Here is a 27,733-nt window from a genome sequence, read left to right on the forward strand (position 1 = left end):
GTGTTCCCTGTCTTAATTTCAACAAAAAAACGAAAAACATCTCACACAGACATATATAAATATGCCCGCACACAAAGACACATTCAGTAAACACACACACACACATATACCATGTATACATCACTTCAGGGGACATTGCATTGACTTACATGCATTTCCTGGAGACTTATCCTAACCTTAACCATAACCACCACATGCCTAACCCTAACCCTTACCCTAACCCTAACCCTAACCCTAAACCTAACCAAGTCTTCACCCTAAAATTAATGATTCCCCTCAGGGGGACCTCCATTTTGTCCCCATAAGGGAGGCGAGTCCCCACACGTGACTATGTAAACAGATTTAGGTCCCCACAAGTATAGTAATGCTAGGCCACACACACACACACACACACACACACACACACACACACACACACACACACACACACACACACACACACACACACACACACACACACACACACACACACACACACACACACACACACACACAGAAGGGATGGAAGTGTCGTTGGAAGATGATTTGAGCTGTGGTAACTATAGATCTTCAGGGAGATGTCTGAAAGAAAAGAGAGGAAGGGAATATTAACATTTTCTTTATCTAAGCTAGCAATATTCTTGGAAGATGTGCAAATGATTCTCTGGAGATAATGTCAGCCGGTAGTGAGATCTATGGCAAAACACACAAAGAAACACATGCACTTGCACAAATACATATATATACACTTGTTTGTACCACTTTTAGGGACACTGCACATCCACAGTGGTCTTCTGAGAGAAATCACAGCAGGAAGGGGGAATCAGATCTTTCACTTAAGTAAAAGTAAAAATACCACAGTGTAGAAATACTCTGTTAGAAGTGCATGTCTGGCATTCAAAGATTTACTTAAGTTAAAGTACAATAGCATCCAAATATACTTAACGTACCAAAGCCTAAAGTACTCTTTATAACATTTTCGGAATCATATATTTTATCACTACATTATAATAAGTGATCCATTAATTAATTGCAGCCAGTAAATGTGGAGCTACTATACTATTAAGTCATTTTTCAAGTCCGTCCCAATTGTAATTCATATTATAAATAAAAAAGAAGTATGAAGTAGCATACAATGGAAATACTCAAGTACAAGTATCTCCAAAATGTGCTTAAGTAAAGTCCCTGAGTAAAAGTACTTTTAATGACTGCTTCCAATATATTCCAATACATTGTTTAATAAAACCCAGGTTATTAATGTTTCCATTACAGCATCACTGTGGCTGTAATTTATATTGTAATTAACATGCTTACATGGCAGTGTCCTGTCTGTTTAGTTTGGCGGTTACTTTGATTTTTAACTTTGCTGTATTTCCTATTTCTCCCCATACTGACCTAGGCATCTTCTCTAGCACACATGGTGCTGATGATAAACAACACGAGTCCAGATCATGGATGTATAATAAGAACTGGATACAGCGTGGGAGGCATTCATTCCTATGAGAGTTGCTCATTAGCTCATGATGATAAAATGGCCCAACTTTTGAGAGAGTGAAACGTCACAGATTACCCGGCATGCCTGAGAAGTACCCGTATGTGCGCTCATGGCGCATGCGCAACTTTAACCAAAATGCTCGTTCATATCAAGCACGTCAATTTGCGTACACGTAACAGCACCGCGCGTTCATGACAGCATGGTAATGGATTGTTGTTAGCGGCAGTTAGCAGCTAGCTAGTAATGATGCTAATGTGCACATCAATCGTTATGTACTTATTACATTACGTTGTAACAGGATCTAGTGATATCCAAGCAACAGAGCTTCATTTAGCATGAAATAATTATTAGTGCAATAAGGAGCTACAGGGACGTTAATCTAACGTCGGTAATATTAACTTTATTTAATACAACATTTACGGTACAAGATTTAATCATACAGCCCATGTAGTATACTATTTTACAAATGATGAATTACAGCAAACATGTGCAATATATCCATTATTACAGCTCCGTGGGCTGGCAGTAAGGCGATATGGTCCGTTGTTATTGTGCATCCATGGGTAAAGATAAACGCATGTAGTGCTGAACAGTACACGTAACATGAACGTGCAGGGGGGCGCGGTCCCGTGGGTTAGATGCGCGTTCATAATGCCGAGGGAAATAATTCTCAGAATAACGTTATTAGCACATTTTTACAACTTGAGGAACGAATGTTTTTAATAAGGGCTATACAAGTGTTCATACTGGGTAGTTTATTTAGTTTAAAAAAAATTATCCAACGATTTACAGACCACTCTTTCCCCATGTAAGTCAATGGGAAAAAGTGTTTCCGGGCCTGGCAACCAAACGGATGTGCAGTACCGCCGTTTGGCCACCACGAATATTTTCATCTGAGTCCGGCGCACTTCCTGGGGGCTTGGACAAAATGGCCCAACTTTTGAGAGAGCGAAACGTCACAGATTACCCGGCATGCCTGAGAAGTACCCGTATGTGCGCTCATAGAGCATGCGCAACTTTAACCACACCGCCCAAAAGGCTCGTTCACATTAAGCACGTGAATTTGCGTACACGTAACAGCACCGCGCGTTCATGACAGCATGGTACTGGATTTATATTAACGAGGCGGCAGTTAGCAGCTAGCGGCTAGCTAGTAAATTATGCTAAGTTACACATCAATCGTTATGTACTTTTATATTACGCTGACATCAGGATCTAGTGATATCCAAGCAACAGAGCTTCATTTAGCATGATACTTGTGTGGGTTGTACATGAAACCACTTGGTAATATATAAAAATGTATATGTTGAAGCCTGTTATGATCAATTGTGAGTTAAAACTGTATCTAAAAAGTAAAGCTGATGATGGATTACTGTGGTGGAGTTAAAATAACAATAGCCTATTTCTTTTTGAAATGTGATGGAGTAAAAGGATAGTAACTGTGATTATTCATGTTAAGTAGCCCAAAAGTAACTAAAACAATTGCAAGTGCAATAAGAAGCTACAGGAACGTTAATCTACGTCGGTAATATTAACTTTATTTAATACAACATTTACGGTACAAGATTTACATCATACAGCCCATGTAGTATAATATTTTACAAATGATGAATTATAGCAAACATGTGCAATATATCCATTATTACAGCTCCGTGGGCTGGCAGTAAGGCGATATGGTCCGTTGTTATCCATGGGTAAAGAGAAACTCATGTAGTACTGAACCACTGAACACGTAACATGAACGTGCCGGGCGGCGTGGTCCCGTGGGTTAGATGCGCGTTCATAATGCCGAGGGAAATAACTCTCAGAATAACGTTATTAGCACATTTTTACAACTTGAGGAACGAATGTTTTTAATAAGGGCTATACAAACGTTCATACTGGGTAGTTTATTTAGTTTAAAAAAAATTATCCAACGAGTTACAGACCACTCTTTCCCAATGTAAGTCAATGGGAAAAAGTGTTTCCGGGCCCAGCAACCTAAAGGAAGTGTAGTACCGCCGTTTGACCAGCACGAATATTCTCATCAGACTCCGGCGCACTTCCTGGGGGCTTGGTCCAGATTGGTTGATAAGCAGGTGTTTACCTGAGGGGTGTTGGGGTGAGGGATCCAATCAGAGGACCCGCTATGGTTGTCTAAAGATAAAAGTGAAGAGATGCCCGACAACAGGTTAGCTTTGAGAAGATGTGTGATTCAGTTAGAGAAGCCAAGGAGTTATATTGAAGGAAAAGTAGGCCTACTTTATGTGTGGCTAACTTTACGTCTGAGCTGTTATACCTGTATAACAAATGTGATGGTCAGCACATTACTACTGTCAAATGTGCAAAATGCTACTGGCAATTCATGTTTGAAATTATACCAAGCATAATTTTCTTTCTCTTTTTATTGTTAAACGCAAGGGGTGTTTTTTTTGTGACAATGTAAAATAGCTTGAACTAGTATATATGGAATAATATTATGGCAATGGCATATCCTAGGGAATTTGTTCGCTAGTTAAAATTGGAAATACTGCTGCAGAGGAGAGATATGTGCCCGAGCAGCTTCAGAAAACAGAACATGTAGCCTACTGCTATACCAGGTCCTTCTTAATCTTTGTGCTATTGGTAGTTTCTGCTTGAGGACAAGATAATGAGATTTCTTACTTAGTTCCCTCCTCCGCAACACCTTCAGCATCCAGCTTTCCCTCCTCCTCCATCTTCTCCTCTGAAATCAGTTCCTGTTTCCGGTGTCGACGGAGACATTTCACTACCACCATGGAGAGGATCAGTAGCGCTAAAGCTCCACCCACTGACGCCCCGATCGCCACTGCGATGGTGGAATCTCTGGGAGGAGGAACTGTGGAGAGGAGAGGGTTAAATAGTTTGTAGACATCGAACTGAGACAAGTGCAATACTGGCTAAAAGCACTGATTAAACAGAGTGGAAAGTAAGTGCTGCTGAGTGAGCCTTGTGTGTGTGTGTGTGTGTGTGGTGTGTGTGTGTGTGTGTGTGTGTGTGTGTGTGTGTGTGTGTGTGTGTGTGTGTGTGTGTGTGTGTGTGTGTGTGTGTGTGTGACGTGTGTGTGTATATGTGTGTGCGTGTGCAAGAAATGCTGAGGGTCTAAGTTAAACCTCTTGTTTGTCTTAAATAAGTAAAAAGCTGACTCATCACCAGTAGGTCCTCGTGCTCCAGGAAACACACACTTTCTCACAAACAAACACACTCACACACAATATGTTATACTGTATAAGATTACTGTTTGAAAAAACAATGACAAAGAAAGCTCAGTGCACCAAATATCAGTCATAAATAAGTCCAGATCCTGGGTTAGATTTTTAACAGTATTCTTAACGCTTTCGCATTTCTTGTCATATTATTGCAATGTATTTAGTCTGTTTATAGCTTGCAAGAGCGAAAACAAACACAAACCTACATATGGATTTTGTTTAGCCTGATTTTTGCGCAACCATCAAAATAATTCATGAGCCACTTCTGCTATTAGCTCACAAGGAAGCTGGTAGTGCCGCTCTGTTGACAGAAAAACAAACAGCTGCAGCTTGAAATGAGGTAAGGGCCAAACATGCCGGATAATGATAATAATTGTCAGTGTTTGTTACCTGAAATTGTGTATTCAAAGTTTGCTTTTTTATAGAAACAATTTGTAAAATAATGTATGATGCTATTTCATGCTCTTGCAGCTCTGAAGTTATGATTGATTATGTGTGTGACTGCGGACTGCAGATTAAATTAACTAATAGCTAAATCTGGCATGAACCATCTCCTATTTGTTTTAGATTAATTCATTTGTATGCAATGTCCTTGTTTGATAAAGACTTAAGCCCAGGCCACACGAGGACGATAACGGTCGTATCTGCTACCAGTAGCGTGGCGTGGGGGAAAATGTAGGGGAAGCCCATTTTTTGGGCGGGGGGGGGGGGGGGGGGGGTGTGGTCAATAACGTAACCAGATGAGTGATTACAGCGCCCGGTATCATTTTACACACATTTGTATTACACAGATGCAGGACTTGCACACGCCTGTTATCTAACCGAAAGGTCCGCACGCACTCTCCAGCTAAAACTCTCTCCTTATTAATGTAAGCATTTTACTTATTAATGTATGCAGACAATCACACAATCGATGTGATTTTTGGATTTACCGTGCCTCTCAATTGCCCGTGACAGGTTGGCAAGGTCGATGAATCCTGAAGTTGCCCAAGGATTGTTCAGGGAGCACGAATCCTTGTCAAAAAGAAGACATGGCCAGCAAAATAGACGCTAAAGTTTAGCGCTTCCAGTTAGCCACTCCGTGCGGACATAAATGTCCTCATTGAACGTCCGATTCTCTCCCTTTTTCCTCTGTGTACACACAGCTCGAGTGCGGGCATTGGCCTGTCATCTGATTTAATTTTTAGTTGCTGCTGTAGCGGAAGTTTAGTAAAGTTATGTTTGATTAAGTACGCCAAATCTCCACCCTCCATAATGCTTCATTTGCTTGATAATTTCTAACGGCGGTGATGACAGCATTAAAACTGATGTTGATGTGATTTGATTGGATGGCAGTGTCCAATCAAATCGGCAGCCGCCAGCCGCCTCTGAAGGGAAGCAAGAGGCGGCTGGCTTCCCTTGGCATGGCCCTGACCAATCACAGGTTGGCAGGGGCATCACGTGAGCCTCATCTGATTGGTCAATCCCTCAATTTTTTTCACCAAAGGAAGCCAGATTCGGCTGGCCTCCTCTCACAACAGTGAGTGCAATCTACTGTTTCACCATAATAATTCCTTACATTTATTATAGCGCTTTTTCAATGACTCAAAGCGCTTTACATATACACACATTACACATATATCATACATGCAATGGTCAGATACTGTGGACAATACCCACAGGAGCAAGTTCAGGTGAAGTGTCTTGCCCAAGGACACACCGGCTTTACAGACGCAGCAGCGGCGGGTTTCACCCCTTGATCTGATGATCATTGCACAGCGCACTGCGTCATACCGTCCATCTTCACGCCTCGAGGTCATCGAGGCGCTTTTACAAGTACACATTGGTATCATACATGTACTGTGGACAATACCCACAGTAGCAAATCTGGGTGAAGTGTCTTGCCCAAGGACACAACGGCCTGACGCAGTGGCGGCAGGAGCGGGTTTCGAACTGGAGTTCCCCAGCACTCCCCCTTGATCTGATGATCGGATGCACAGACCACTGCGCCACCCGTCCCATCATAACCATAACATCTAGAGGGGCGCTGTTCGTTTCACTCTTTGTAAAATACTCAATGAGAATGGGGGAGAGACGGGCCGGCAGCAACACACAACAAAGGAGAATTATCGAAACAAAACAAAGTGTTTTTATTTATTTAAATTATAACTACAATCCGAAAAAACAGGGGAAGCCTGGCTTCCCTTGGCCTCCGGGAGAAAACGCCACTGTCTGCTACAGTTCACTATCAGATAGACGGTTCGGCCATACGAGGCCGACATGGAAACGCAGAAAATGATAACGATAACGGGTCCCAAGGTGGGTAGATCTGCAAATGAAACGCTCTGGGGGGGGGCAAACCATGGATGTATAATAAGAACTGGATACAGCGTGGGAGGCGGGGCCTCATTCATTCCTATGAGAGTTGCTCATTAGCGCATGATGATAAAATGGCCCAACTTTTGAGAGAGCGAAACGTCACAGATTACCCGGCATGCCTGAGAAGTACCCGTATGTGCGCTCATAGAGCATGCGCAACTCAAACAGCATCTCTGTAAACTACGTGTATTCACTGAATTTCACTCTCTGCCTTTAACGACTCGTTGTAGCTCCAATAGCTCCAGCCCCCACCCTCCCTGTGAGCACAGTGTGCTCTGATTGGTCGGGACACGTAACATGAACGTGCCGGGCGGCGCGGTCCCATGGGTTAGATGCGCGTTCATAATGCAGAGGGAAATAACTCTCAGAATAACGTTATTAGCACATTATTACAACTTGAGGAACGAATGTTTTTAATAAGGGCTATACAAGTGTTCATACTGGGTAGTTTATTTAGTTTAAAAAAATTATCCAATGAGTTACAGACCACTCTTTCTCCATGTAAGTCAATGGGAAAAAGTGTTTCTGGGCCTGGCAACCAAACGGAAGTGTAGTACCGCCGTTTGGCCAGCACGAATATTTTCATCTGAGTCCGGCGCACTTCCTGGGGGCTTGGGGCAAACGGCTCCGCGTTTACGACTATACGATCATTTCCTGATAACGTTGAAGCAATAGCCCCGCCTCTCCTGCTCAGAGATCAGCTGCTGGGCTCTCAGAAGAGGGGGAGGAAAAGAGAGGCTCCGTTTAGTATTCTTATATTATTATATAGAGTCGTTATCAATTTGTTTTAAAGCTCAATAAATAACAAAGAAGACCTAGATTTAAACTTTAACGGACATGTTGACCGGTGAAAACAAATCTAACTGAAACTCTGCTGCACGGTTCCCTCGTCCCTTGGAAGAGGCGGGGAGGTGGGTGTTTGTCATCTGCTGGGGGACTACCGGAGGGAATTACAGCAGGAGCAAACGCTTGCCTCGGGGAGGGAGAAAAAGAGCCAGAGTGACCACAGCGGAGAATAAACAAAAGGGCAACCATGCGCAGGAAGTCTTCTTCGCTGCTTTTGTGGCAGGACTACAGCGCCACTTACAGGCCTGGCATATGTACTACAGTGTCTCCAGTGCTTTCGAGCGGTCTCATGTGAACGGACACGTTTCTGGTGCCTATTGCGTGTGGACGGAATATTTCTTTGATAACGATTGCGGTCCGTTTGTGTTATCGTCCTCGTGTGGCTCCAGCCTGAATTACATAAGAAATATCTCTTATGCTACGTTCACACCGGACGCGATGCGAATATTCGCTTCGCTCTAAACGCTCCTATCGCATCACTCTAGTCTAATGGTGCGTTCACACCGGACGCGATGATAATATTTGCTTCGCTCTAATCACTCGAGTTTCACCGTGGCTGCCAGCTGTGTTTACTCGCATCATTCAAACAAGACGCGCTGGCTCGGGAGCTAACTACAACAAAATGAACATATTTTACCGTGATTAAATTGTAATACACGTTTCTAAATGATGCCGACGTAACAACATACTGATACCGGTTAGTAAAAACCATGAATTAATGCTTGACAAGTCTGCAGACAAGACGGCAGGCGAAAAACCTTTTAAAATGCTTGTTTTCTGAATGGAGATTGGGTCGACCAGGCTAAGCTAACGTTGTATCTGCTCACTCCACACTCATAACAACGGCCTACAGACATAAATAAACCAGCGACTGTATTCGCCATGACACAGACAGTCTGTGGTTTGTTCTTGTTTAACTTCTGTACAGTTTCTGAACAGATATGAGGAGCTGTGATCTCTGTGTGCTAACTGCTAACTGCTAACAGCTAATGGCTGATGTTTTCTGGTTGAACGTCAGTGACGGCAGGCTGAGATCCTCACCGCTGATTGGCTTCCGCGAGAACGCGTCACGTGAATTTGACGCTCGAGTTGAAAAAATTGAACTCTCGCGTTTGACGTGGCACAGTTCAATCGCCTCAATCGCGTGATTCGCGCCGCGTCCACCGCTTCATGCTAGCCGTCGGAGCGAATTCGCATCCGTCCGCGTCTCTGCATTGACTTTACGTGTAATCGCGCAGCATAACAGCAATATCTAGCTTCCACTTATTACACAGCTTAGTTGAATACTCAATGCTGATTGGTCAACAAGCGGGATAACGTACAGCGTCATTAATGAAGAACACAATCAGGCACTGTTTCTTTAAGATTTATAGACAGTAGTATTTTCATAAGGGTTATCGTCTTACGTTCGCTAACAACATGGAGACGTATGGTGCCATGTCCCTGGATGCGGTCGGGCGGGTTTCTCACGTAGCAGTTGTAAAGCCCCTCATCCTCGATCTGCACTTCTGACAGGGTGATTGACAGGTCGTTCTTATCCAGGTTCCCCACAAACATGACCCTGTCTCCAAACTGGTACGATCGCTGAGGCACCATTCCTTTCTTCTTGATGAATGTCATGAACTGTAAAAAGAGAGAGGGAGAAAGTGATTTATTAGTTTATTTGACAGGCAATTATTCAAATGGAAGTGTTTTTGGCCGTTTGCACCTCTCAGCCACCATTTAACAGGGACAGTGAACAATAGCCAGATTTAGGCAATAATCTTTTTTTCGTCTGTAAAACCAAACAGACATATTATAAATAGGGCTGTCAAGTTAACGCGTTAATAACGCGTTAACGCAAAAAAAAATTAACGCCACTAATTATTTTAACGCGATTAACGCATGTGTATTTTTTGTCCTCGGCCGCCCCGTAGTTTCAGAGCGCATCGAGTTTAAAATACCATCTACAAGCTAATGCTGACAGCCCCGCTCCTGCCGCCCGCTTGTGGCAGACCACACTTCCACGCTCACCGGCAGGCACCGACTGGCTGTTGGGAGGACCGAGAGGGTGTGTGTATGTGTGGCCCGAGCGAGCGAGCAACAACGTGCATTATTGTTGTTAGCATCTGGTGCTAGCTAGCTGCGCTAACGGATATGGAGCTGTTTAAATGAAAACAGAGGAGCGACATTTCGTCACAACTGCGCCGAGCACTTGACTTTATGCAGGAAGCCAGACAGTGGGACATTGTACGAAAAGTCAGCACACTCAGCACGGATAGTGCGCAACATGATTGCAGCGTCCAGGCAGCTCCCGTTCGAGCATATGCTTTGAGTTGCACATAGCTCCAACGATCCATCACACACACACACACACACACACACACACACACACACACACACACACACACACACACACACACACACACACACACACACACACACACACACACACACACACACACACACACACACACACACACACACACACACACACACACACACACACACACACACACACACACACACACACACACACACACACACACACACACACACACACACACACACACACACACACACACACACACCATTTGTATTGTATTATTGTATGAGAGAGGTTCCAGGTTGAATTGAGGCGAATATTTGTAATGTTGAGGTTGTTGTGTTTAATATTCATGAGAATATTTGTCATTGTTCAAATGATAATAACCATTAGCATAAAGCATATTTGTCCACTCATATGTTGATAAGAGTATTAAAAACTTGAAAAATATTCCTCTAAGGTACATTTAGAACAGATAAAAAAAGTGCGATTAATTTGCGATTAATCGCGATTAACTATTGTAATCGACTGACAGCCCTAATTATAAAGCAAGAAGATAGCCACAGGTTAGAGCAGTACAGAAGGACATTTCATTGATCAGAAGGAATAATTTCTTATCAAGTATTTTTTTATTTAATGCGCTTAGGGTTAGGGTCAGTGTCTCCTCTTCCATAACCCAGAACAATTTGCACAATAGCTAACACATTCATTTCCCAATTTGGGATGAATAAAGTATCTATCTATCTATCTATTTACCTGTCTATCTATATATCTATATATATATATATCTCTCTACCTGTCTATCTATCTATCTACATATCCAAGCCATTGAGTCACATTTTTAATAAAAGTTTAGAGCAAGGCGTGTGCCCCGAGATCTGGAAGGAAGCCAAGGTCATCCCATTACCCGAGGATAAAAGAAAAACCTTTGCTGGTTCCAATAGTCGACCTATAAGTCTCCTCCCAGTGTTAAGTCAATTAATAGAAAAAATGGTATACACCCAAATTCAATACTACTTTTGAAGTAACAATCTGACAACGAACTACCAACATGCCTATAGAGATGGTCACTCTACAAGTACAGCACTTGCACAAATGACCGACGACTGGTTAAAGAGCATGGATGATAGGAGGCTTGTAGGAGCTGTGATGTTAGACTTTAGCGCAGCTTTCGATGTAATCGATCATAGCCTGCTGCTGAACAAACTCAAATGCTATGGCTTTGATTCTGTTGCTATGTGTTGGATGGAGAGCTACCTGACTAGGAGAAGGCCGCGAGTGTTTTTCAATGGGAGCTTTTCTGAAAGTAAGGTGTTGCAGTGTGGGGTCCCACAGGGGAGTTCGCTTGGGCCTTTGTTGTACTCTATATTCACAAATGACCTTCATTACGTATTAAATAAGTCCAGTGTAATAATGTATGCTGATGATTCCACGATGTACAGTACAGCATCAACATGCAGTGAGTTAAACTATCTACTTAAAATAGAGATTAAAGCCATAGCAGACTGGGTCAACAATAACAAACTGGTACTCAACATTGCAAAAACAAAAGCAATGGTGTTCGGATCCAGACACATGTTAAGCAGCAATCCTCAATTAAGCCTGACGCTGGCTGGTCAGCCAGTGGAACAGGTCAACGAGACTAAGTTGCTTGGCATTGTTCTTGATTCTGGTTTACGGTGGACAAAGCAAATTGACAGTATCGTAACTAAAATGGGAAGGAGCATAGCTGTGGCGAGAAAATGTACAAAGTATGTAACACCAACCACTTTGAAACAAGTCATTCAGTCTCTGGTTTTGTCACATCTAGAGTACTGTCCGGTCATATGGTCATCAGCAGCAAAAACACATTTACAGAAATTACAAATAGCTCAAAACAAGGCTGCCAGACTAGCTCTCCACTGTTCGAAGCGCACTCATATTGGAGTTATGCATATAAGCCTATCATGGCTTCCAGTTGAGAAACGTCTGCAATCTCGTGTTATCACTTTTCTAAAAAATTTCCAATTTAGCAAAAAACCACTGTATTTTTATGATCAAATAGTTTACACAAGAGACGAGCATGACCATAAGACTAGACAAGCTACATCAGGCCATCTACTGGCACCTAAACCCAGGACACATCTTCTGAAATCCTCTGTGTCTTATAGAGCTATAAGGGAATGGAACTCATTGCCAAACTACCTTGCTGAAATAGAGTCCAGAGCCTCTTTCAAGAAGAGATTGAAGGGCCATCTACTAATGATCATGTACCCTTGTGAGCTGTGAACCCTAATTTAATTTGATCGCATGTTGTTGATGATATTGGTGATGTTTTTAATGTTGTTAATGTTATTAATGATGTCAGGACTTGTGTCCTAAATGTTTCTGTATTATTGTTATATTATTGTTGTAAGTGTCGGACCCCAGGAAGAGTAGCTTTTGTCGAGACCAAAAGCTAATGGGGATCCTTAATAAACATAAACATAAACATCTATCTCTCTACCTGTCTATCTATCTATCTATCTATCTCTCTACCTGTCTATCTATATTATCTATCCATCTCTCTATCCGTCTATCTATCCGTCTGTCTGTCCGTCTGTCTGTCCGTCTGTCCGTCTGTCCGTCTGTCCGTCCGTCCGTCCGTCCGTCCGTCCGTCCGTCCGTCCGTCCGTCCGTCCGTCCGTCCGTCCGTCCGTCCGTCCGTCTGTCTGTCTGTCTATCTCTCTACCTATCTATCTATCTATCTATCTATCAGAGGTGGGACCAAGTCATTGTTTTGCAAGTCCGAGTCAAGTCTCAAGTCTTTGCGCTCAAGTCCGAGTCAAGTCTCAAGTCTTTGCGCTCAAGTCCGAGTCAAGTCTCAAGTCATTGTTTTGCAAGTCCAAGTCAAGTCTCAAGTCAGGATGGTCAAGTTCAAGTCAAGTCCAAGTCCTAAACTTTGACAAAACGAGTCATAAACAAGTCATTATGTGTTTTTCACCAAATGTAATGACATCGATCAACAGAATAATACTTAATAATCAAATTGCTCTTTATTAGTCACATTAATAATTTAATAATCCATTTTCTCTCTGCTGGTAAAGTAACGTGTGTTTTTCTAATTTAAGAGGGATCAGTAAGGTAAGGCTACCGTGACGGTTTGATTCAGAAGGAGTTTAATGTATAAGATCCCTGATGTTGAGGTAACCAGAATGTTTATTTCCACTGTGTACAACATGTTATAAGGGACCCACGATCTATCTTTATGCAAGGGATAATGTGCAGCGAGGCGGGGAAAAGAACACCTGAATCTAGATCCCTCTGCAGGTGGTACTTTAAGTATATTTTGATGCTAATACTTTTGTACTTTTACTTGTAACATTTTGAATGCAGGACTTTTTATTGTACAGGGTTCCTGCAGGTTTCGCTAACTCAAATTTAAGACTTTTTAACACCTTTTTAAGACCACTTTGAATAGAATTTAAGACCTATTTCACAGCAATAAAGTATGAAGGAAAATGTATATAAAGAAGAAATACGTCCCATAATCACTTACAAAGTAAATGTATTCATGTTCAACATAAGAACAATGACTGAACACAACAGCATAACAGTACAGAACTGTGTTAGCGTGTTAGACAAAAAGTGTGTGTGTGTGTGTGTGTGTGTGTGTGTGTGTGTTAGGGCTGTGCAATTAATCATATTTTAATCGCAATTACGATTTTGGCCTGCCACAATTACGAAAACAACATAATCGGAAAAAACGATTATTTTGCTTTGCTAGGTTGTGACAGTGCACTACAACATATTTGATCTAATTAATTTTTTAGTAATGTATCATTTATTTAATTAATTTTTGTATTGGTTTTTCAGTGGAATTATACGTTCAGGGTAATCAACAGTTAAAAAGATACTGTTCAAATTATTATTTGTTTTAAAGTTCAATAAATGGATGTTTTCAAAGTCAATGAATAATCATATTTAATAATCGTGATATTAATTATTGACCAACATAATCTTGATTATTGCCATAATCGAGCAGCCCTAGTGGTGTGTGTGTGTGTGGTGTGTGTGTGGTGTGTGTGTGGGTGTGTGTGTGTGTGTGTGTGTGTGTGTGTGTGTGTGTGTGTGTGTGTGTGTGTGTGTGTGTGTGTGTGTGTGTGTGTGTGTGTGTTGTGAGAGAGTGACAAGAGCTATATTCAGAGCTCTGCTGCCTTGGCTACAATCTTTCATCGTTGCTGTTGTATGATTGGTGTTTAGCTACGGTATTTAGCGTCTACAGCACCTCCGCTTTTAGGGTTGACGTAGACCCAAACTTCGCCCGGAGGTCCCCCGGTGTTGTTGCGGGAGCTGCTGCTGCACTAGCTAACGCTACATTAGCTGCTGCTGCACTAGCTAACGCTACATTAGCAAAACAAACACTAATTTCTTTTGCAAAAGATGCAGCGGGCTTCAAACACGTTCCCTCCACTGGTTTCAACCAAGCACTAAATTAGATGTTTTCCAACCAAATACGGTTGAACTTACACTTCCCCATATTTATTTGTAAGTAGATTCGAAGATAGGCTACATGAGCTGAAGCTTGGTTGATAGGTTACTAGCTGGGTGTTCTCCAATAAGGGGCCGGGGGAAACAAAGTTAGTTATTACTGGTTCCATGTTGATTTAATTCAATACAAATTGTTGGGGGGAACTGAAAGGCTATTACCGCACTGGTTAATTGCAGCCCGGACATTTTCCCCAAAACACATTTAGACGCTATCGCAACGCAGAAGTACCTTTCAAATCCGATAATTTTTAAGACCTTCTGAATCATATTTAAGACCTTTTTAAGGCCTTAAATTCTGATTATCAAATTTAAGACTTTTTAAGACTTGTTAAGCCCCCGCGGGAACCCTGATTGTAACTTTTTTTAAATTGTCTGAACTTCTCCCACCTCTGACAATAAATCCTGAGTGGTTACCAAAACAAAACCCTGCTCTGAAGGTTATTTTCATTTTACAAATCCTGCACTCAGCTTTGCTTTCTCCAATATCATTGACAAGCAGCCAGATGCTGCTTCTTTTTTCGGTTTTCACTCATTTCTTGACTTTTTCCGAAGCGCTTGCATTTAAATCCGGCTCCCAGTCTCCCCGTCGCTCTGTGCAGCTGGCCTGTACCACTACACATGCTGTGCCCCCCACCCTTCTTTCACATAATGGTATGACCTAGTGTGTCCTTGCATATGATTGGCCGCATGGTGGCCCAGCTAAATAAAGACCCGCCCCTGCCTGCAAGGATTCTCAGCAAGAGTAGGAGCGGCTGAAGATTCTGCTTTCCCCGACGGGAGTCTTCTCTTCTAGCGGCAGCTCGCGATCGGCGTGTTGGAGACCTCTGAATTAAAGTATCAAGTCACCTCAAGTCAGAAGGCTCAAGTCCAAGTCAAGTCCCGAGTCATTGGTGTTCAAGTCCAAGTCGAGTCGCAAGTCTTTTGTGATGTTGTCAAGTCGAGTCTCAAGTCATAAAATGTGTGACTCGAGTCTGACTCGAGTCCAAGTCATGTGACTCGAGTCCACACCTCTGCTATCTATCTATAAATCTATCTACCTATCTACCTATCTATCTATCTATCTATCTATCTATCTATCTATCTATCTATCTATCTATCTATCTCTCTACCTGTCTATCTATCTATCTATCTATCTATATCTCTCTCTACCTGTCTATCTATCTATCTATCTATCTATCTATCCATCTATCTGTCTATCTATCTATCTATCTGTCTGTCTGTCTATCCATCTATATGTCTATCCGTCTCTCTATCCGTCTATTTATCCGTCCGTCTGTCTGTCTGTCTGTCTGTCTGTCTGTCTGTCTGTCTGTCTGTCTGTCTGTCTGTCTGTCTGTCTGTCTGTCTGTCTGTCTGTCTGTCTGTCTGTCTGTCTGTCTGTCTGTCTGTCTGTCTGTCTGTCTGTCTGTCAGTCTGTCTGTCTGTCTATCTATTTAGACCAGGAGTGCCCGATACGTCGATCACAAAGGTAGTGTGGGTAGATCGCATGGCTTTGAAAAAAATAAAAATAAAGTTAGCCTATCATCCATCCTTACTATGGCATTTTCCACTTGATTGACGTACAGGTAAGCCAGTCTGAGATCTCATCTTTTCTAACACGCAGTTCACCACGTATGCGCCGTCAACCGCGCCAGCTGCAAATCACCGGCGAGCTGATTACCTAGTTAGCCTTCCAATGTATACAATTCTACTAAAGAAAGGGTATACAATGTACGTAATGACCAGAAATGTACTGAGTTGTATTGTGCCATACGGGTTCATGCAGTTATGCAAGGTACACCAACATAAGGTATACTCAGTATATAAATAAATAAATATATGTTTAGCATTTGTAATGTAGGTGATCAGTTTGACTTGGTCATTTTAAAAGTAGCTCACAAGCTGAAAAAGTGTGGGCACCCCTGATGTAGACTATTAAGAAGTACTCATCCTAATGTACCCACCATGTCCTCTGTATCATTTAGTGTTTCTTGGTAGGTCCAGTTCATGAGAAACTTGCCAACATCCATCTTATAGCAGGAGGTGAATGTGCAGGGGATTTTCACTGTCGTTCCATTCAGTGCGTTAATGTTTTGGGGCATGAGGACGTCCATGCTTGAACAACCTGTGAAGGGAAGCAACAAAATCAGAGTTAATGATGTACAGTAACAACAATAATACATCTGGGATTTGGACAACTTATTCTAAACCAGGGGTGTCAAATGTCATCGCGGGCCACATTAGCATTATGGTTGCACTCAAAGGGCCGGTTGTAACTTTAAGACTATATAAATATACATATATAAATATATAAAATAATGTTTTATTTTACATTATTGGCTCTGCATTGGATTATTATTAGTTATGGTAATAACTTCATAAATAACTACGTCTGAAAGCAGAAGTCTAGGACAAGTAATTGAAATAACATATTCAACAATTACACCAATCATATCTATATTATATTCTTTGCAAGCTCTTGAGTTTGACACTCCTGTTCTAAACAATATGGTATACAAAGATATTTTTTTAACCTTCCTTTTATTGACCTTCCTGTCAACGTTGATCTGCTGTTTCATGGAGAATAAGGGGTTCTTGCATCTGATTGCCACAAAGTGAATTAGTTTAGCGTACATACTGATTATTAACTTAAAAAAGAAGAAGGGTAGGGCATATTCTAGGAAAGTTGAAAGAGACAAAAGCCTTTTTTTCCATCTCATGATAATGCTACTCGTACAGTTTAAGCTGTAGACTATAGTCTTATATTTTAGACCGAGCTTATACTGCTCCACTAAGTCAGTTTTAAACAGTTTGATTTCCTCAAGTTCCTCCTCCCTTCTAACATCACGTCTCAGCATGGATTTACACTCCTCAGACAGAATCCGTGCCTCTCTCTCAGTGTGTGTGTGTATGTGTATCTGTGTGTTTCTGAATGTGTGTGCGTGTGTGATGGGACTCTGCACCATTATTTCCTCTGCAGTCGGGTGTTTCTGGCTCTCTTCCCACTGCTGCTGCACCACTCCACAGGCTTGCCTCTTTGCACCACACACACACACACACACACACACACACACACACACACACACACACACACACACACACACACACACACACACCACACACACACACACACACACACACACACACACACACACACACACACACACACACACACTCTACATTTCCACCCAGCGTCTGTATGTATAATTTACACACGCACCATTTTCCATGCGCACAGTCAGGTGTCTTGTAATGCAGCGCAGCACCTGCTCCCTAATGCTTCTTGCTCTCACACAAAAACACACAAAATTGCATACGCACTGCTTCCAACTCGTGCTTTGTCAGCTGTGAGCTTAGCATACTAGCTGTGCTATGTCAATGTCGCACAGCATTCTGACCTATCTGTACACACACAGCTAATACATTCAAGGACACACACCCATCACTGTCACACACACACACACACACACACACACACACACACGAGCTCTGTATTTGTGGCGCTGTTACTACATCCCATTCACAGTGAGTTAGATGCAGGCTGATGCTGACTCAGCAGTCCTGTCGATAGTGAGAAGGAGGTAGATGCAGAGACTTGCTAACATATGAAATGCTGCAGTGGAGCAGCCTCCCTCCCTGCCTCCCTCCCTCCTTCCCTCTGCCCCTCCTTCCTTCCTTCCTTCCTTCCTCTTCCATCCATGTCCATGCCTCTCATGTCTTACCCCACAGCTACACTCCAAAAGGACTCCCTATTTTCACTTTTCAAATGCATTCTCTCTCCCACTCCCCTTCTATTTTCATCCACTGCTCTCCCAAGGTCAATGCAGAATGTAAGATGGTGTGTCTGTTACATCACCTGTCCTGTGTGCCCCCAATTCCTCTCATCCAACTCTATGTGAACACCTTTTTATACGTTTCACCGTATATATGCACATAATACAATTTAAAGCAGAAGTGTATATTGGTAAGGAAATAACAGTTTTAAGGGAAATGACTGCCTTGTGGATAAAACAATAAGTGCTGATACATTTAAGGAGCTGCCATTTACTATATGTTGCTTTTGGAGTAGAAATCTCTTTAAACAAGCACATCCTAAAGACCACACAATGTTTCCATTTGTATTGAGAACAAGATACCTGAAGCTATACTTTTACTTGAAATGGAGTATTTTACAGTTAGGTTTTAGTACTTCTACTATAGGTAATGGATCTGAATACTTCCTCCACCACTAAGACTGAGTTGTCCATAACAGAATCACCACTCAGTGTATTTAGTGTTGACGATGGTTGGATGTATGAGAGGAGGTCCTGTGTGTGTTGACACTTTAGGGTTATCAACTGGCCACTCTTTAAAGGAGTTAACTCTCTATAGAGGGCTTCAATATGGCGTCCTTCATATTGTTGAACAGGTTGGGTGTCTTTGTCTTATCCGAGGGCTTCTTATAGGGGCAGGGCCTCACATGCACCTCCTTATAATAGAGGAACAAAAGGCTTTAATGTTCCAGATAACCCAGCAGTAAATTGCAATATACACATTGTACATGTATTTTTCGTTGGAGCATATTATAAAATTGTATTTTATTTTATTTGATCCTATAATGGACGTTTCTTATGAAGTGTTCTGATTATTTTCATATCCCAACAACAGAGGGACATTGGTGTAAAAGTGAATCATGGTACTAACTCATGTCTGGAGGAGGTGTCTGGTGCTCTAGGAGGAGATTCGGGTGATAAGGTGGGCGTGACCTTACCTTTACCTTAGTTGGTTATTGGATAATGGTTGAACAACCAACAAACATTGTGACATCACAAAGTAGCCACAATCTGATCCGCTCATTTTCAGACAGGTTTGAGGGGACAAATTGTTGTGTATAAAATCCATGAAAATGTGGGTATTGCATAATAGCTGTTTTATTTATTTGTGTTCTTTACTGCAGGGCTTGTCCTTAGCGCCCCCTGCTGTGTAGAAGGTCACACTGCAGCACCCAGGGGCCAAAAGGGAGCAGTCAGTCGATACAACTCACAGCAAAAATACAACATCTGTCAGTTACTCCTGAAGGAGTTGCAGGAAAGGATGCAGAAGCGTTTCTCTGATTAGATAAAAGCAATCAGTCCCAGAACCCTTTAAAAGTAATACAAAAAATAGCCTGCAGCATCTTTGTGTCTTACTGTATTATCGGCACAGACAGGGACGTATTATCCAGTGTATTGACCTTTTCTCACTGCAGTGCTGCAGGCAGAGTGATTGCACAAGCCCACACTCTTGTGGCCCATTTCCTGTCTTCCTCTCCCCTGCACCCTTTCACTGTTATGCATTATTGACCGTCCTGTCTACTTGTGAAAGAAATGCAAAGTATGGCTGCTTTAATACACAGTATGCTGAAACCGTTAAGAAGAACTCAAACAACATCCAGATAGAATCGCAGAAACTACACAGACACACAGTTACTGGGTAGTGTAACATGTTTTAAATGTGTTATATTTCAGTGGACTTTTGACCAAATGTGCAGCTTCTAGACAGGAATCTGAAGATGCATCTTGACGTTTTGAAAATAAACATCGGCAGCTTTCCTACCCTTTCAAATGTTATCTCGGAAGTTTGTTTTGATATTTGATGTTTATACTGTGAAGGAAACATTTACAAATCTAATGATTCTGTGTTGCAAGGCCAATCTAGGTCTTACAAAGCAGCACGAGAGTTGAATACAGTAAAAGTAAAAGAACATAAGGTAAATTAAAGGCTTACTGTTAAGTTATGTAAATTAAATATATTAAAGGCATTGTGAAATAACATGTCTGTTTGTAAATGTTTTGCGACTCTATTTGAGTATCTTCAGAAACATATGTTTACTTAATATGTGTTTATATAATGCAAAATGTTTTAAGGATACAATTACACTTGGTCTAAATTACATACATTATTATCCAAATCTATGCTGTCATCATAACTGCATCAAACCATGTCTCATACAACTATTGTTGTATATGTTGCAATGTTTACTGAAAAAATATATTGTTCAGAAACAGAATGAATATTTACAAAGGTGTCATTTGTTATGTTCCCCAATACTTTAGGTTCTAGTGTTCTAGATAAGGGAATAAACAAAAATAAATAAAATAAACGGGTAAAAAATTAAGCAAAACACTCAAATAAAAACAAAAACCTGAATTGTAAAATCTAAATATGCTGTTTATTATAACTAAAAGGGGCTAACTAGGCAATTCACAACCAGCCAAAGACAATTTGTATTAAGAAAAAAAAGGTAGAATAGGGCACATTTCCTAACACTTCTGAAACACGTTAAAAAAGCAGTGTTGGAAGAAGGAATCAGATCCTTTACTTACGTAAAAGTAAAAATACAATGGCCTTAAAACACTCCATTACAAGTATGAGTATAAAGTGGAAGCATAGATTAGCATTGAATGGAAATACTCAATTCAATCATAAATGTCAAAAATGTACTACAAATAATTGAGTAATTGTACTTGTTTAATTTCAATCTCTTAATCAGAAAGTCTTATTATTTATTTATTTATTTATGTGTAGGCTCTGCTGGAATGGATTTCCTGTTTAATAGGCAGGCACTTAACTAGCCACAGTGCAAGTGCTTCCTCTGTCCATTTACAGAAATGTGTTCCGGCCACAATCAATAAGCCACTGCTGCAGTAATCATCTATGATTTATTATGGATTTGGATTTGGTTTAATTAACTGATTTGTGGTCATTTGATGCTTCTACACATCATGACGCAGGCACTTGATGCAAGTGCAGTAACAGTGGATGTTTTTTTTAATGTATTTTAATGTTCAGGGTGCTGCTGCCCTCTACTGCCTCTCCTCAGGAACTGTGAGTGCAGTTTCAAATATTCAAACGCATTTTTTCAAATAAATATATAACACAAACATAAACAAAAAAGTGCAACAGACAAAATAGTTTGACTTTGTTGCAGGAATAAGCCAAATATGTTCTTTTAAAATAGAATAAGATATGGCAGGATCTATAATTAAAACACAGTAAATACTCTGTAATAATATATATCATTGAGGACTGGATTTGAAGTGATGTATGCGGACTATAAACAGTGTATTCTAGACAGCATTTGACACTAGACAGAAATAATGTTTTCTGGAACCGGCAGCAAGTTTTGCAAAAACTACGATATTTCGTTTTTTAGTTCACAAAGTGATAGACCTGTATATGATGTATTGCAATGTATATTTATTTGGACAATAAACCAGCTGAGTAATTCATAATTAAAGTCGTAACCTTTCATGTTGCCTTCAGCAGAGCCCACATCCTGTTGAGGAGCAGCCTCTCCATGCAACAGTCAACCTTTGAGTATCTATTTTCAGTTGGCATAGTGAAAAAGCAAAAGCTACAGTAAGAACATCTAAAAATACACTGGTGGGTGTTTTCCTTTTTAATAGACAAACCACTGAACTGATGAATGTGAGACAAAAAACAATTATTTATGTATTTTGTGTTCGTCATTTCAGTCAGACATTTTCAGTTTCTTTTCATATTCAGGTTCATGTTAGTATGTAGTGTCTCTACTGTGACATGTCTCCATGCTTTAATGTTCAAAAAGCTCTTTATTTTTCTCATACTGCTTGTGCTGCAGCACCTCTTTTCACCCTCTGTCTGAAACCAGAGCCCAGTCTGCTCTGATTGGTTAGCTGGTCCGCTTTGTTTTGATTGGTCAAACTCTTTAGGTTGTCGCACCCATTGTTACATAGGGATGTCACTATGTAACAGACGTAAACAAAGGAGTACAATGGAGATGTTTCAGGCAGGGGGGGGGGGGGGATTTTAGCCTCTACAGACCATTTACATGCACACAAAAAAACACACTACAGGAAAGGGAAAACCACGAAAGCACGAGAGGGCCTCTTTAAAGCGACAAGGCCACTATGAAATCGGATGAAAATAGGATTTTGAATGCAACCCCCCCCCCCCCCAGATCTTTGTGGTAAACCTTATCATCAGTGACTGTGTTATTGTGTAAATAAACATGCAACCAGTGGCTAATCATCCAGACATTTCTCCAAACCCTCTTCCTAATACAACAGAATAATCAGTTCTGTAGAGATCATGGTGCTCTGTATCATTAACCTCACCTCCCTGCTGGGTTTGGTGAGTTTTACATTCACCACTGGAAAGCATTTCACTCAGGCAACCATTGCAACCACAGTAAACAGCAAGAGGGGAGAGTGTTCAACTCAATGCTGATATATACTCACCACAACATGGCTTTACATTGGTGGATGGATCTGTTTGTTAATCTGCTCCGGTTTTACATTTAATCTGAGCATCCCCACTCAGAGTAACGATGCTGTGTGTGATCAAATGTAGAAGCCCATTTTGATCTGATAGCTTTTGATCTGCAAATGATCCAGATCCATGTGATATCATGCTGAAATCTGCTCCATTTAAACCCACCTAGCTATTAATAAGGACCCTGCATAGTGTATATGTGGGCTACTGAATACAATAAACAGCACATTGGTGGCACCTTATGATAGGCCTATTTCTGTCCCCACACTGACTCACACACACTGTACACAATGATGTACACAATGAGCCCATATTTATTTTATAAAGGCAGCTGCATCTTATTGAAGGGTGGATGCACCGGGGGCATACATATGTTTACAGAGGGTGACTAGAGATATAAAGGGGGAGGGGGTCAACATAAAGCCATCAGGGGACAAGCGCAGCTGATCAGAGATCCATTTGTTTCTTACCGGAGAGCCAGAGCAACAGCAGCGCCGCGCTCAGCAGCTGAGCGGCAGACCTCTCCGGTACCGGGGAACACATCTTCCGGGGGAAAAACCGAGCCTTTATCAGTGGAAAAATATGTTTACGTTAAAAAACACAGCAGGAATTCTGCTCTTGCGTTAAAATGCTAAAAACTGTATTTTTTGTTTGGTTTTACAGGCTGGCAGTGTCTGTAGACTTACGGCAGGTTGGTCTCATGGTTGTCGGTACGTTGGAGGAGGAGGAAGGAGGGCAGGACAGGAAGTGGAGTAAAATGGAGGACATCTGCCTCTCATACAGGTTGTAAACAAACGGTTTGTTCTACGTGTTGAGTACACTTAAGAGCAACACCTATACGCTTGAAATCAAAAGAAAAAGAAAGCAAATATTTACAAAAATAGACCTTGAATGAATTATTGAAAATAATTAATGTATTATACTATAGATTTTAAATGCAGGGTATAAGGTACACATAAGGCTTTGGTTGGCAAATGCATTTTGACCATGTTCAATTATGTTACCTATTAGCAATACGATAAAATACATTGATTTAGCTGGTTTATCGTTAGCTATTCATGCCATATGTCTCCACAGTTTCCACATTTCATTCAAACAGATCAAATGAGAGATTTTAAATCAATGTGTTACAGCATTTCCATCCAAAATCATCAAAGAACCAAATAAAGGAATTCATAACTACGTGTATATTTCAAATTATAATCATCAATTACGACTATGCAGGATGCTTAGATACGCTTTTCTAGCAGTTTATGTTGATTTCCCTCACTTATGTGTACGTTTGTAAAGTGAATATAAATGAAGAGGTCAGCCACTACTTATCCAGGTGGGAGCAGGAGCTTTTGTATCTTGGACGTTTTTTTAGGTAACACTACCAAAATATCACATCTGTATTTGACCATGTGCACACTAATGTCTGTTTTGGGTCATGAGGATGAGGAGTCCCCTCTGAGAGAAACCAGGCTGCCGTGCAGACAAACAATAAACTAAACACAGTCCAACCCTACCTCCCTCCTGATCATTCCCCAATCCATCCTTGCTTGGTGGGAGGCAGAAGGAGAGGATACCGGGAAATAAAAACAATGGTAGTCACATGGTTCATCATACCATATACCTTTCACATTGTTACTTACATGAGGCAAACAGGGTGTATTAACAAAGTATTAAAAAGAGAAGCTGCAGTGAGACAGTTGCCAAATCCCAAAGTCCCCTCTGAACCCTAAAGCTTGAAAACCCTCTGGGATTTATCTGGTGGTAAGAGCTTGAGTGCAAGAGGTCGTAAAGGCTCAACATGGAGTAAATAGGAAGGGGGAAAAGCGCTTCACACTCTATAAGCATTTATTTATTTAGATGATGTTTTGAAGAAGAGTGAAGGGTCAACACATCATCTATCAGTGGTTCTCAACTGCTGGGTCGCGACCCAAAAGTGGGTAAAAAAAATAGAAAAGAAAATATTCCTTTTTTTTTTTTTGGTGGAAAAGAGTCAAACTTTTATTTTGAAGGCCCGATTTTCTAACGCTGTAGGCGTTGGACTGGAAGTACCGGAGCCCATAAACGGTTTTGAAAACGTATGTCACGTAGTGATCATCTTCTCAATACAACATCTTTGCTGATGTTTTTTCGAGTCTTCTGGCCAATCAGAATCAAGATTGTTGCCGGAAGTCCCCACGGAGAATAATTTTGCGGTAGAACTACTCTTTATACATCCCTGGGTACAACTTCAGATACAAATGAACACATAATGAAATATGACCCCCGGTTTGATGATTGACAGGTCACAGAACAATGGGGGCTATCTACCCTTACCCACAATTTAAAGTAATTCACACAGACTATCTCCTCTTTGCTCTTCTCGCAGCAAGATGTCAGAACAAAGTGAAAAACAAACAATGGCATAAAATATTATTATTATGTCGGGTAGTAATACATGTATTTATTTTCTTCTCAGAGTGTACCAGAATGCGTAGTTTATATGTTAATATTTCAAAACAAATCTCCTGGGGAGAATCCCCCCAGACCCCCCTGCTGGGGTTGGGCTTTCAGTATGTGTGCCTTTTTATGTTATACACTTCAGCTTTCGACATGCATTTGTGCCGGACTCAGATGAAAATATTCGTGCTGGCCAAACGGCGGTACTACACTTCCGTTTGGTTGCCAGGCCCGGAAACACTTTTTCCCATTGACTTACATGGGGAAAGAGTGGTCTGTAACTCGTTGGATACTTTTTTGTAAACTAAATAAACTACCCAGTATGAATGTTTGTATAGCCCTTATTAAAAACATTCGTTCCTCAAGTTGTAAAAATGTGCTAATAACGTTATTCTGAGAGTTATTTCCCTCTGCATTATGAACGCGCATCTAACCCACGGGACCGTGCCGCCCGGCACGTTCATGTTACGTATCCCGACCAATCAGAGCACACTGTGCTCACAAGGGAGGGTGGGGGCTGGAGCTATTGGAGCTACAACGAGTCGTTAAAGGCAGAGAGTGAAATTCAGTGAATACACGTAGTTTACAGAGATGCTGTATGAGAAACCAATGTGAGTTGCGTTTACCTTTACCCATGGATGCACAATAAGAACGGACCCATATCGTCTTACTGCCATCCCACGGAGCTGTAATAGTGGATATATTGCACATGTTTGCTGTAATTCATTATCATACTACATGGGCTGTATGATTAAATCTTGTACCGTAAATGTTGTATTGATTAAAGTTAATATTACCGACATTATTAACGTCCCTGTAGCTTCGTATTGCACTAAGAAGCTTATTGCACTGTATATAAATAGGCTATATATAAATATATATATATAGGCCTATATATACAGTGCAATAATTATTTCATGCTAAATGAAGCTCTGTTGGATATCACTAGATCCTGTTACAGCGTAATATAAGTACATAACGATTGATGTGTACATTAGCATCATTACTAGCTAGCCGCTAGCTGCTAACTGCCGCCTCGTTCATATCAAATCCATGATAACAACATCCATTACCATGCTGTCATGAACGTGTGGTGCTGTTACGTGTACGCAAATTGACGTGCTTGATGTGAACGAGCATTTTGGTTAAAGTTGCGCATGCTCTATGAGTGCACATACGGGTACTTCTCAGGCATGCTGGGTAATCTGTGATGTTTCACTCTCTCAAAAGTTGGGCCATTTTATCATCATGCGCTAATGAGCAGCTCTCATAGGAATGAATGAGGCCCCGCCTCCCACGCTGTATCCAGTTCTTATTATACATCCATGATTTAAACAGTCCTTCGGCGCCACTCGATGACGTAGCATTAGGGGTGTAACGGTATACGTACCTGTACCGAAATTATTCTGTATGGGCCCTTCGGTTTGGTACACATGCGTACCGAACGAATATAACGTTAAACGTAAAAAATTGAGAACGTGAACAACTTTTTGGAAGTAATCTCAGGTGCTGCGTCGCAGCATTCAGAGTAATTTGCTCACATTGGGTTCAACGCGTCATAGAGCGAGCAGGTCATTTAATTGGACGAGAGGCATGAGAGCTGGTCACAGGGATGCGTTCAAATGTAGTCAGTAATTTGAGGAACTGTCGAAATGGCGAACGCAGATAAAGTTGAGCTCGAAAATCCTCCAGCATCATTGAAGTCTCCGGTTTGGGAACATTTTGGTTTCGCAGTTACGAACAAGGATAACGGACAAAGACAGGTGGACCGAACCAAAGCTGTTTGTCGGCATTGTTCAACTGAAATTGGTTACGCGGCTGGCAATATATCAAACGTGCACACTCTTGAAAAGGCATCACCCGAACGTGAATATCACCGATACCAAAAGAAAAAAGACTGAAGTGCAAACCCAACTCCCACTAGCATTTAAGCCTCCACCACTCGCAGAGAGTTCAGACCGAGCCAAAGCTATTACAAACACCAAATATCCTTATGTTGCCATGTTAGCAAAGCGCTACCTGGCTGTCTCTGTCCCTAGCGAGAGGGTGTTCTCCACAGCAGGAGACATTGTTAGTGCCAGCAGATCTGCCCTTTCAGCAAGCAATGTGGACAAGTTAATCTTTCTTTAGAAAAACATGAAAATACAATGACAAGCAAGTCCTAATGTCAAACTGGCTGCTTAGGAACTAGTTCAAATACAGATGATTTCAGTTCATCGAAATGCTGCACCTTAATGTTTATTTATTATATTTTGTATTTATTTGAGTGAATACAATATTCACAGTTTAATAATAATGAAAAAAAAACAAGAAATATTTTATGTTTTGTGATAATTTTTTCTGCTGTACCGA

General features: G+C 41.2%; 1 protein-coding gene across 3 annotated transcripts; it reads right to left on the reverse strand.

The window, feature by feature from the left end:
- Positions 1-384: 384 nt before the first annotated feature.
- On the reverse strand, positions 385-23,675 carry scn2b (sodium channel, voltage-gated, type II, beta). 3 transcript variants are annotated; one of them, XM_034232451.1, is made up of 6 exons: positions 23,638-23,675; positions 23,422-23,515; positions 16,642-16,802; positions 9,291-9,507; positions 4,118-4,310; positions 385-561 (listed from the first exon to the last, which is right to left on the reverse strand). In XM_034232451.1, exons 2-6 carry the CDS (start codon positions 23,492-23,494, stop codon positions 540-542), a joined length of 666 nt encoding a protein of 221 aa, XP_034088342.1. In that variant the 5' UTR covers positions 23,495-23,515; positions 23,638-23,675; the 3' UTR covers positions 385-539. The 3 variants fall into 3 exon arrangements, with proteins under 3 accessions (XP_034088342.1, XP_034088341.1, XP_034088343.1); XM_034232450.1 differs by lacking the exon at positions 23,638-23,675 and having other exon boundaries at positions 23,422-23,633; XM_034232452.1 differs by lacking the exons at positions 385-561; positions 23,638-23,675 and adding an exon at positions 3,434-3,610 and having other exon boundaries at positions 23,422-23,633.
- Between the last annotated feature and the right edge of the window lie 4,058 nt (positions 23,676-27,733).

The sequence above is a fragment of the Gymnodraco acuticeps genome, unplaced genomic scaffold (assembly GCF_902827175.1).
Source record: "Gymnodraco acuticeps unplaced genomic scaffold, fGymAcu1.1, whole genome shotgun sequence".
Lineage (NCBI taxonomy): Eukaryota > Metazoa > Chordata > Actinopteri > Perciformes > Bathydraconidae > Gymnodraco > Gymnodraco acuticeps.